The sequence below is a fragment of the Danio rerio genome, chromosome 9, assembly GCF_052040795.2.
Source record: "Danio rerio strain M-AB ecotype USA chromosome 9, GRCz13ab, whole genome shotgun sequence".
Classification (NCBI taxonomy): domain Eukaryota; kingdom Metazoa; phylum Chordata; class Actinopteri; order Cypriniformes; family Danionidae; genus Danio; species Danio rerio.
Window position 1 is genome coordinate 18,372,585 of NC_141029.1, and position 12,624 is coordinate 18,385,208.

General features: G+C 33.8%; 1 protein-coding gene across 4 annotated transcripts in view; it reads left to right on the forward strand.

Annotated features, from left to right (window-relative positions):
* epha3 (eph receptor A3) overlaps positions 1–5,699 on the forward strand; it is a 164,931-nt gene extending 159,232 nt beyond the window's left edge. For 2 of the 4 annotated variants that reach the window (XM_087267147.1, XM_087267148.1), the window contains exons 17-18: positions 1,112–1,204; positions 4,654–5,699. In XM_087267147.1, coding sequence (XP_087123273.1) covers positions 1,112–1,187 — 76 coding nt within the window. In that variant the 3' untranslated portion in view covers positions 1,188–1,204; positions 4,654–5,699. 4 annotated transcript variants of the gene reach the window in all.
* Positions 5,700–12,624: the final 6,925 nt, after the last annotated feature.

Genomic DNA, 12,624 nt, shown 5'->3' on the forward strand with positions numbered 1-12,624 from the left:
TTAAAGGAAAAATCATGATTTAGGGTTACATTCAGTAGGGGGGATCTGCAGAAAACTGCAGAGTGGATGGCAACATCAACAGCCTGAGCTACCACAGGAAAGGGCAAATTGTTTAGCAGGATAGTTCTCCTTATACTTCAGCCTCCACATCAAAGTTCCTGAAGGCAAAGAAGGTCAAGGTGCTCCTTTATCATAGGGGCTATGATAAAGGAGGAGACATTGAAGATGAATCTAAAGAGTCTTGATAAACTGTAAGATTCCTGCAAGAATGTTTTCTTTGTAAAGTTATTTAATATGTGAGTCAGAGATGTATAGATGCAGTCCTCCAAGCTCATGGGAGTCATACACAATATGAATAATTTTTCCACTGGACCATTTATATTCACCATAGAATAGATACTAGATCTTTATATTCTATACTATACATTATTTCTGTTAAGTGAGACCATTTGTGTAAACTAAATCAGACATTACGATCGTAATTAAATAATTAAAAATCAAAACATGATAATATTTTATTTTGGTAAAATAATCATATCTGAGGACTTTGTCTTTCATATAAGCCACTTCTGAAACCAAATGATCAACTAAAAGTCAGTAAAAGTTAGTATTTGTTGCTTTGATGGGTAGAATTTTTTTTTTTTTTACCATTTATTACAGTGAATTACATGTAAGGACACTTGTAAAGTATACTATTTTATTGCATAAAGTACTCAACAGTCAAACTTTGTATGCAATCCTTTGAAAAAAAAGATTTGTCCAAACTACTACATGATTGCATGTCTAATTCCTCCAGCAGTAAGATGTTTTACAGCTCTATTAAATGCAGTTAGATCTGGATTTCAACTGTTTGTAGCCTGATCAAAATGTATCCTAACATTTTAATTAGCACTACAGAAGAAATGCCTCTCCAGTGAATCACTGAAATAGCTAAATCTGCTTTATTGAATTTTGAATTTGACTCTGAATACTAGATCAAATGACGGTTGTCATACAGAAATGTTGCAGGCCTGTCTTTGTGAGCGTTTGTTTGGCTGATGTCAGTGCATTAAGTGCGTTGACGATAAACAGCCTTTCTGTATTTCTATCTAAAGCTGTATTTTGCCCATAGAATCTGTCTGACTGAAGTCAGACCAGCAGCCACGTGCCCTGAGTGGGAGCCGTCCATGGGAATTACAACACTTTAAAGCTTATAGACTGGATGGTGGGTTTTGATCATAGCTTTTCTATTGCTCTCTGTTCCCTCGAGCTCTTGCTTGCGCTCGTCTGCTTCAGGACTAAATTGCTGCTGCACCTTCTAGAAGTGTTTCTAACAGAGCTCCTGTCTGAGGTGTGCGTTGCCTAACCTAGATTATAACTTGCTTGCACTAATATGCTATACTTATATTTACTGCACAGCTTTTGCATCCCCTGGTCTGATAATATATAAAAAAGACTTGTTGTTTTACAAAAGCTGTTGTCCTCCAGGGCTTGAAAGTTATTGGTTTGACATTTTTGTAATGTTTCCTTTTTTCTTTTTGTGGTTTGATCAAAAAGGCAAAACATGACTTCACATTGGTTTTTGTACACCCTATAACACACTGTACAATTTACAGTGGACACAATTTGTCTGAAGACAATGTTTGATTTTATTGCTCACATTTTTAAAAAGCTAAAATATAATTGTATGTTAGAAATGTAGGTCACTTTATTTTGATGGTTTGTTTGTTGAATTTAAGTTACATTGCATGTAGATGCCAACTAATTCTCATTAGACTATAAGTACACTGTTAGGTTGGGATTAGGGTTGGGATTAGAGTTAATGTAAGTTGACATATACTTGCAAAGTTTCTTATAGTCAGTTAAATGTCTGTTCAAAGAGCAGTATCAACAGATATCAAGCATACAGTCTACTAATACTCAAATGGACTAGAACATTAAAGTGTTACTAAAATGTATCATGTTAATGAATACTTTTTAATGTTAGCATGTTACTAATACACTGTAAAACTTACTTTACTTTTAAAGTGTGTAAATGTGACATAATTTATTGACATAACTTATATTTATGCACATAGTTTGTTAACTCAATTATATGACAATGAGTTAACTATCTTTTTAAGTAAAGTTAACTAATTTTACAATGTATAATAGTAAATAAATTTGATTGTATTATTATAAATTACTCTATTTTAAATAAATGTTGTTGTTGTTGTTTTTTTTCAATTTATTTGTATTAAATTTTAACAAGGTATTAAGATTATTAGGTCACACTTTATTTTGATAGTTTGTTGAATTTAAGGTACATTGCAACTATTTCTCATTAGATTTTAAGTTTTAAAATTTTAAGGGGTTAGGGTAAGAGTTAGGGTTAGTGTAAGTTGGCATGTACTTGCAAAGTTTCTTATTGTCAGTTAAATGTCTGTTGAAGGAGGTTTATCAACATTTTAAGCAGACAGTCTACTAATACTAATATATAATGGATCACCAAAATAAAGTATTGTTGATTATTAATAATAATATTCGTAATAAATACTATTTGCAGTTTACACTGATAATAGGAAGAAATGATGATATTTATCATCAGTTTAACATATTGACATCACTAGATTCTGAAACCTGAGGCTGCTAAAAACTTGGACACTGGAATAAATAACACAAAAAAATAATTATATATATTATACTATAATATTAATTAGAAAGAATAGACATCTTTTTGTACAAATAATATTGTTTTAAATGTTAGTTTTACACATTTTTTAATCACAAATATTGCTGTGCTGGGGTGTATTTCCCAAACATCGACATAACTTGTGGCTAAATCATATTATAATGCATCATTTGGGAAATGAATGGTGTTGTAAAATTAGAAAATAACCCAATAATTGTTTTGTGCAAATTGTATTGTTTTACATGCACACACATTAAAAAAAAAAATCCATTATAAGTTTTGGTAAAAACATGCTCTCGTTTGCCCTATTAATTATGTAAATGGCACTTATAGGGCCTATGTTTCTTTTACAAATATTATTAAGAATATTCCATATTCTATTCTAAGGCATAAAATAACTTACAAAAGTTAACATACATTTTAATCTCATTTATACATCATATAAATAATTGTAATTTACCATTTGGTTATTTATTAGGCTGTAATTAACTGTAGGCTATTTATTAAGAAAGGAAAAACATCCTTCTTCATAATATTAGCCTAATAATAATAATAATAATAATTATTATTATTATTATTATTATTATTATTATTATTATTATTATTATTACTATTATTATTATTATTATTGTTGTTGTTGTTATTATTATTAATAACAATAATAATAAAATTAGTAATAATAATAATAATAATAACATATTGTTTATTTATTTATTTGTATTTATTATAAAAAAAATTAAGTCTACTTTTACAATTTGACACATTCAAACCACTGCAGAACTGTTCTTACCAGCAGGCTCATGTCTTATACATTACAGATACATTTCTTAAAAAGTAACATACTATAAATTAAAGCCATTAATGTATGCTATATATGTTGGTTTTCACAAGCATATAACGTAAATTCCGCTTTTAAATAATAGGTCACCTATAGCTTTTGTCTTGAGCCAGGCTGCGTTCAAAATTGCATAAATGTTTTCAAAGGGCACTGCGAAGTGGTCAATTTGAAGATCGCTAAAACCTAACTGTAAAAATACTTTGAAAGCAAATTACACCTAAGAGAGATGACTTTTATGATTTTTTTTTTAATCATTTTGAGTTTAAATGTTGGACTATTCGAAATGAATAGGGCATAGGGGGCAGAAAAGAACACAAACAGGAACTATGCTTTAGCTCTAGAGCTCTAGAGATATAGTTTTAATCGTTGGAACAATGCATTTGGGAAATGCCAAATCAACAAATTATGTTTGTAATAACAGAACTTGCGACCTTAGTTGGCTATTGATGGTTTCGGAAATGCACCCCTATATACCTAACTGGTTCGCATTGACTTTTTCAGTGATTAATAGTGTATATGTCAAATTTTCTGAATCCTTAATAGAACTACATTGGAAGAACACACACAATCAAATTGACTACTAGAAAGTTACATTTTGTCTTTACCATGCTGCTTATTTTATCTGTAAACTACAGCAGCATTACCTGCAGTAGCGCTGTTTTACTCTGTGCAAAAATGCACATAGAGTCACGTTTGTCCTATGAGACCAGGTAGGATATGTGTGCGCATGATGAACTCATCCATATGGTAAGTCTGGAGAGTCTATTCATGATTGTAAATAATGCAAGCGTCTGTCAGCTTTTGCATGGATCTCATTAAATGAAAAATGTCGTTCCTTTCCCTCCGGGGTAACCCTGACAGTGTAGTTCCTTTGAAATTACAGTAGAAATAACCAACTCGCAAAACGAAGCAGCTACTCCAATTTCTCATCACAGGAAGCAATAAATCAACCCAATTTTTAAGTTATAACACAAAGTCTGTCATAAGTCCACAGTGTGCGGATGACAGCACTGGCGTCCGCCTGGAAAACTTTCGTCTTACATGACTGACACATGCAGTCTGGGGCCGAGCGGCGCTGCGGGCTTGTCGTTAATGTAACCATATGTCAAACTGTGAGAGCTTTATTACCCACACTCACTGTCACTTTCTCCTCTCTGACACACAGGGACTTCAAGAAAGTCGGCGTGACGATAGTTGGACCTCAGAAGAAGATCGTGAGCAGCCTAACAACACTTGAAACACACTCAAAGAACGGTCCAGTTCCTGTGTAAAATTAAAAACAAGTAACGGAAAAGATACTTCTATATGATGCTGCTTTGGCTTTAACAGACAGGAAATGGATATTAAATGAAAGGAGGAAGTGGAACTACAATTCCTGAATAGATGCGCAAAGCAGAACAACCTTTCTGGAGAATGATCACGTCTTCCTGGGCACGAGTTGAAAAGACAAAGAAAGCATTTCCCAGCCATTGACATGTTGCCTTAGAGAGAGGCGGGTGAACACGGACCTCGTGTTTAGGAGACACAGTACTGCTGAATGGATCTTATAGACAGAAGACTCCGATGGAATAGAAGCTGGTTCGATCCATATGGATTTAAGGAAGAGCTCTTCATATGTTGCAGGAGAGCACACAAAAGCCTTCAGGAAACAAACAAAAAAAAAAACTTTGCAAAAGCATCCGTCTTCCTTTTGGAAGGTAGCACTTCAGAGAGGCAATAGTTTTAGTGGTTTTAGGCCACTTGTAGAAAAGCCCCCTTTAATTCTTCTGAAGAACAGCAGGAGAAATGCAGTACACCTGGTTACTGTTAGAGCAGTCTGGTAACGCTTGTTAGGATCTGACTCATTTGGCTATATATTTGATAATAAACCATTAATCTGCAAGTGCAAAGAGCCATTCTCGAGAATCAGGGATGAAGCATAGGAGCCGTTTGGGTAAACTTGCCATTTAAAAAGTTTATTTGTTATTGTAGCCCATGGCATTTTTGTTTGTACCACTGTGTTCGGATGATAAATGCATTCATTATCAAATATATAAAAGAAAAAGCAATCAATAAGAGTCTGTAAATCATAATGAACTGAGGACATGAGGATATGGCAGCATCAAGCAAGAAATCCAGACAGAATACCAGCAGAGTGTTGATCTCCGAAGTCTCAGATACAATATAGATGAGAGACCCAGGCTATGTTTGAAATAAAATACTATCTTACTACACTGTTAAAAACAATTCTTTACATTACTTTTAAAAATGAGTGAACCCATTGCCTTAAAAGCAACACGTTTACTTAAAAAAAGTTTGTAAACCTGTTAAAATTTTAAGTTGTATTAACTTAACTTTTGTAATTATGTACAAAGTTCATTAATTTAATACGTTTAAGGAATAGGTTTAATCACTTTTTTAAAGTAAAGTCAACTGATCGTTTTTTACAGTGTACCTAACACTAACTGGTATGTGAAACAATTTTTTTTTTTACATTTTTACATGACCTCATTGTGATGCATGTTTCACTTTCCTCTGCTCCCACTAACCTTGAAAATGAGATTCAGACTATTTTTGCATTTGATGAAATGAAAAACTCATATTGAAGCCACGTTGATCATAGCAGTATGACTTGCTCCACAACCTTCTTTTTTGTTGTTGTTGATAAAAAATATTTTAATTATGCAGCCCGTTTATTCCAGTCACCTGACTTCATTCTGGTATAATGCAACGTTTTCAAAATCCAGTCTATTTGTCATTCATTGAAACAAAGGCTCATTCATTTGCTTTACACTTTACTTAAGTGGTGTTTATAAGACTGTCATAAAACCTTTATGATCATGACAGGTGATGATTACGAAGAAGATTTTATGTGTGACACCATCATTGTGACATTAGTGCAGTTATCTCATTTTAAATACAAAGATGACAATTTATGTTGTTGTGACTAAGACTTAGGGTCCTATCTGGCACAATAAACAAAATGTGTATTGCGCGATTTGTTGCTATTTTCAGACCAGTGCAACCCTAATTTTAATGTTTTGCACTACTTCGTTTGAAAAGCCAATCCATTGGCGCTACTTTGTGGACTCATTAGTGAGCTGGTCTAAAAAGAAGGTGTGTTAAAGTGCATTGTCGGTGCATTGTTATTTTTAAGGAACTGAAATAGACAATGCCTTTACCAAGTAAAATCTGGTCTAAAGTCCAGTGCAGAGTGCATTAGTTATGGGTCTATGCAGGGTCAAATGCTCAATACACTCAGGATGTTTGGCAATACACAAAAATTTTTACATATGAAACTAAATGCCTTTTTCATTCCTGGGGGCTTTTTTCAGTTTATTCATAACAATTTGCTTATTTATTATAATGCTATTAGCAGTATTATTTATTAAATGCATATTTATATTTGTTTTAATTTTAAAAAAAAGTTTAGATTTGTCCACCTGTCGAGTTTTTGTGACGTATGCATCACAATATGGGGCATAAGAATAAGACGTGTGTTTGGCTAGAACTCATTTGATGGAAAGTAAAACTGAATTTAAAAGCAGTTCTGAAACAAATCTTTGTGCATAACAAACTAAATTGAACATGTAGTCTAATGGATGTCCTCAGTAAAGTGAGTTTTCACTGTTCCCTTATCTACGAAAAAAATAAAGTAAAAGTAAAATAAATAGAATGTAAAGAGGCTAAATAAAGGAGGCTCATTGTTTATCCTCGCGCAGATTGTCTGTTAAACTGTTTTCTCGCAAGTTAAGCATTCAGTTTTTCCACTTACAATGTCCACCATGTAAATAGCAAATGCCCTATGGCGCAATGCAACTGAATTTTAAAGGGAATGAGAGATGAGACTTTGATTGGTTTAATGCATGTTCTGCTCAAAACACACCCATAACTCATTTAGAGAATAACCACAACCCTGTTACACTACAAACTGTATTTTCCCATCCTTAAAATCGCAAAAGTGAGTTTGGACATGCCCTTAATGCTTTTGCGCTATGAGCTTTAGATTTTGCATCTAGATCGTTAAAATAGAGCCCTTAATGACAGTTGCCATTAGCATGCATAAAATCTCATCCATATTCATGATGTGTCTTATTATGATTATTCATGACAGTCTTATGAACACCTCTTTAAGTAAAGTGTTCCCATGAAATCTATGTTTTATAATTTATCATCACTGCTTGCATTGTCACAAACTTGCATTATTTAAAAGGTGATATACTGAAGTCTATGAACTCAAAAACATTCTTCAAAATGTCATCTTTTGTGTCGCATAGAACTAAGAAAGTCAGTACATGATGACAGCACATTTTATTGGTTGAATGCATTCACAGACACTTGTCATGAAACACTCACAACTTTTGGGAAGTCAGTTTTGTTGAAGACAAACAGAGTTTGCACTATAGTGTTTTTCTGAAAAACACACTTCTACATGCAGTAATTTCTCATGCTAGAAATGAAAACTCAAATCATGCTTGTTGCATTAATGGATAAGGTATCATCTTGTGCGATGTGCTCTGCTGTATCCAGCAGAAAGCCATCTGGATATTTCACACAGTAAAACATTTCAACATACAGTATTGATAGTATAAACTGTATACTTAATAAAATAGTATGGTAGTGTGCTATTCTGAACATAGCCATGCTCTGTTATTTTGATTTCGCAAGATGAGATCAGTGATATAAAATCTTCCTAAGTTTCTGAAGGTGTTCTAAAAGAAGGCTAAAAAAGGCTCACTTTTTAGAACATCCAGCCTTCAGAATGGCTTCAAAAAGGTTCTTGAAGTTTTGTCTTAAAATAACACTCTAACCTTTCTGGAATTTTATTTTATTTATTTTTTTCATTTTACAACTCCCGTAGAGTTAAACAGTTGAGGTTTATAATTTTTTTAATTCATCCTGCCGATCTCTGGAGCCTTTTAGCTTAGCTTATCATAAATCGCTAAATTGGATTAGACCATTAGCTTCTCTCTCAAAAAATTATTTTGCTTGTTAAAAAAGTAAGCAACATTTTTTGATTGTTATATCAAAACAAGAGTATAGTTCATAGCCATATTGACCTAGAAAATAGCAACTTTTCATTTTCCGCTGGGCTGAAAACACAATGTCACTACAGAAGAGTCAAGCTTTACATTGGAAAATTATAATTCTTTGAAAATTTCAAGAGAGATTCTAATGGTTTAATCCAATTCAGGGCAATGCAGTGGTGCTGTAGGTTGTGCTATCACCTCACAGCAAGAAGGTTGCTAGTTCGAGCCTCGGCTGGGTCAGTTGGCATTTCTGTGTGGAGTTTGCATGTTCTCCTCGTGTTCGCATGGGTTTCCTCTGGGTGCTCCGGTTTCTCCCACAATTCCAAAGACATGCGGTACAGTTAAATTGGGTAAGCTAAATTTCCGTAGTGTATGTGTGTGAATGAGTGTGTATGGTGTGATTTTGCAGCAAGAATGGCATCCACTGCGTAAAAAACATATGCTGGATAAGTTGGCAGTTCATTCCGCTGTGGCGACCCCAGATTAATAAAGGGACTAAGCCGAAAAGAAAATGAATGAATAATCCAATTCAATGATTTATGCTAAGCTAAAAGTGCACGGCCCCCAGATTGACCAAATAATAAAATAAAAATGTATTGTACAAATTTATTTGCAACAAAAATTGGAGTGTTACTTTAAAACACGTTCATATATATATATATATATATATATATATATATATATATATATATATATATATATATATATATATATATATATATATATATATATATATATATATATATATTTTTTTTTTTTTTTTTAAGACATCCTGATAATAAACTTAAGATAGAGCACTAGTTGTGCACCAGTCATACCGTGTTCTGCACTACCTTATGAAGAAACTGTCCATTTTTCCTCTGTGTCCCTTTCATCCTGCCTGTAAATGTTGCTTTATTCCTGCTGTTAGCATGTACATAAGTGAACCGGACCTGTTATAATAGCAACGGTGACTCTAGAGGTATATCAATTACCTGGCCATCCCTTTGTACAAATGTCTGTATGTATGTATAAAAGAATGAACAAAAATATCTGTGCAACCTTTACAGAGTTCCATTGTATTATATGTTTATGTTATTTTGTATTTGTTTTTGCATAAAACAATTATAATGATTTATTTATTGCTTAACACAAACCACCACACACAGTGCCCTTTTTTCATAGCATTCAGTAAGTTATGACATGGTTATGTTTCAACCTTATCAGTGTCTTTATATTTTACTTGGTTGAAAATGATGTTTTGAAGAGCAATACTGTTTTGCGTCCCGTTTCCCTTCTTTAGATTAATGTGTGTGTATGTGTGTGAGTGTGTAGATGGCCTTGTCTACTAATGTAAAATGATTTGTAGTGGAAACATTTATATTTTTATAATAAACATTCTCAAAATATTTTCTAAAGAATGAATGCTAAGAAGAAAGTCTCGCCTTGGTGGGGTTTTTTTTTACACGAACACACATGCAAACATATATACAAATGTACACACATCCAGTTGTAGTGAAAATTATTAGCCCTACTGTGAAATTTGTATTCGTTTTCAAATATTTCCCAAGTGCTGTTTAAAGAATGGAAGATATAGTTTTAATATATACACTCACCGGCCACTTTATTAGATACACCTTACAAGTACCAGGTTGTACCTGCTTTTGCATTCAGAATTGCCTTAATCATTTGTGCCATATATTCAACAAGGTACTGGAAATATTCCTTAAAAGATTTTGGTTATGCAGATTTGTTGGCAGCACATCCATAGGGTAAATTTCCCGTTCCACCACATCCCAAAGGTGCTCTATTGAATTGGGATCTGGAGACTGTGGAGGCCATTTGAGTAAAGTGAACTCATTGTCATGTTCAAGAAATCAGTCTGAGATGATTCGTGGTTTATGACATGATGTGTTATCCTGCTGGAAGTCATGAGAAGATGGGTACACTGTGATCATAAAGAGACGAACATGGTCAGTAACAATACTCAGGTAGGCTGTGTCATTGACACGATGCACAATTGGTACTAATGGGCCCAAATTGTGCTCCACACTATTTCAACCACCACCAGCCTGAACCATTGATACAAGGTAGGATAGATCTATGCTTTCAAGTTGTTGATACCAAATTCTGACCCTTCCATCCGAAAGTTGCACCAGAAATCGAGACTCATCAGACCAGGCAACGTTTTTTCAATCTTCTATTGTCCAATTTTGGTCAGCCTGTGCAGACTGTAGCCTCAAATTGCTGCTCACTGGATATTTTCTCTTTTCGTAGCATTTTCTGTGAATCTTAGAGATGGATGTGTGAAAAAAATCCGAATAGATCAGCAGTTTCTGAAATACTCAGACCAGCCCGTCTGGCACCAATACCATGCCACATTTAAAGTCACTCAAATCTTCTTTCTTCCCCATTCTGATGCTTGGTTTGAACTGCAACAGATCGTCTTGACCTTGTTTACATGCCTAAATGCTTTTAGTTGCTGCCATGTTGTTGGCTGATTAGAAATTTTGCATTAACGAGCAGTTGGACAGGTGTACCGGTGGCAGGAGAGTATATAATTACACATAATAGTTGTAATTATTCATTTTTTATTTATTGTTATTATTTTATTTTGTTTTTGCTATTGAATAAAAGTAGTTCAAAATTTATATATTTCTAATTGGGGCTAACACAACTGACTTGAAAAAATGTTTTTTAAAAATTTAAAAACTGTTTTTATTCCAGCAAAACTAAAATAAATAAGACATTTCTAAAAATATTTCCAAAATGCCTAGTCAAGTATCAAAGTGGCTAGTGAACACACACAAACTCAGAGAGGTGAACTGGCTGGGTCAGCCTTAATAGCTTGATAACTAGCTGAAACAGATGTAGTCAAACTCATTAATCATTATCCCAAAACACTCATTCACTTTCCTTTGGCTTATTCCCTGCTTTTTATCAGGGGCGACAGCAGAAATAACTGGCAATTACTCTGGCATATGTTTTCCAGCAGATGTCCTTCCTGCCATGACCCTGCACTTTGACAACAACTCTCAGTGCTGGAAAACACCCACACCCTCTCCCATTCACACACTATGGGCAATTTAGTCTATCCAATTAATCTATATCGCATGTCTTTGGACTCTGGGTGAAACCAGAGCAACTTAAAGAGACACTCGCAGACACAGGAAAAAACATGGAAACTCTAGTCAGAAAGGCCTTGCTTATCACCGATGATGATTGGATTGGATATGCCAAGCCTCCTTTTAAAATCAAACATTTTCATATGACTGAACTAAACTGACAAAACGTAATATAGTTACAGTTACTTATGAGATCAGGGTGAACAGACCTCAGACTTTGAATGGTCAAGGACCGCCCACACTGCCATTGACTGACAGGTTAACCAACTAATGACGTTTTGTTTTGTGCCACATCATGTTTCAGGGTTCAAAAGATCCACAGAATAACAACTCAGTGCATCATGTTCCTGAATCAACATGTTTGTTGATCCTGAAACAACATTCAAATCAACCAAACAGCTTTGAGGGACATGTTTACAGTTTATGCCAAGTTTTTGCCAGTTCATATACTGTATGACAAAAAACAATTGGACTCTATTTTAATAATCTATGTGCAAAATTTAAAGCGCGGGGTGCAAAAACATTAAGAGGATTTCCAAATCCTCTTTTGCTATTTTAACCCTCAGGGATCTGATTTTGGGGCCCCTGAGATGTTTTAAAATGCCCTGACATTTGTGCTCATTCCAGCTGCTTATTTCATAGTACTGGCCAACATGTTTTTTTTTTATTTTTTTTTTTAGAAAAACATATGTGTGGTTAGTAAATTTTGGAGAAAAAATGTAGTTAAAATAAGAAATAAAAAAAATTATAAAATTTTTTTTAAAAAGCACACTGAATGTGCCTGAACAAGACTTTTGAGCAACCGGCCTTAAAGGATAGAGTCAGTACTGAAGCAAATCTGGAGGTTATCATACAAAATAACTTAAATAATGGTCCAAAAACTAGTACATCCAAATTTATGTTATAAAAAAATATTAAATACAAATTTCAAAAAGGGGAAAAATCTAGAGAAGCAAAACGTGGAAAAAATTTGTTGAAAATTTGTAGGTTGTGATTTTTTTTTTTTTTTGCAATATTTTGCTT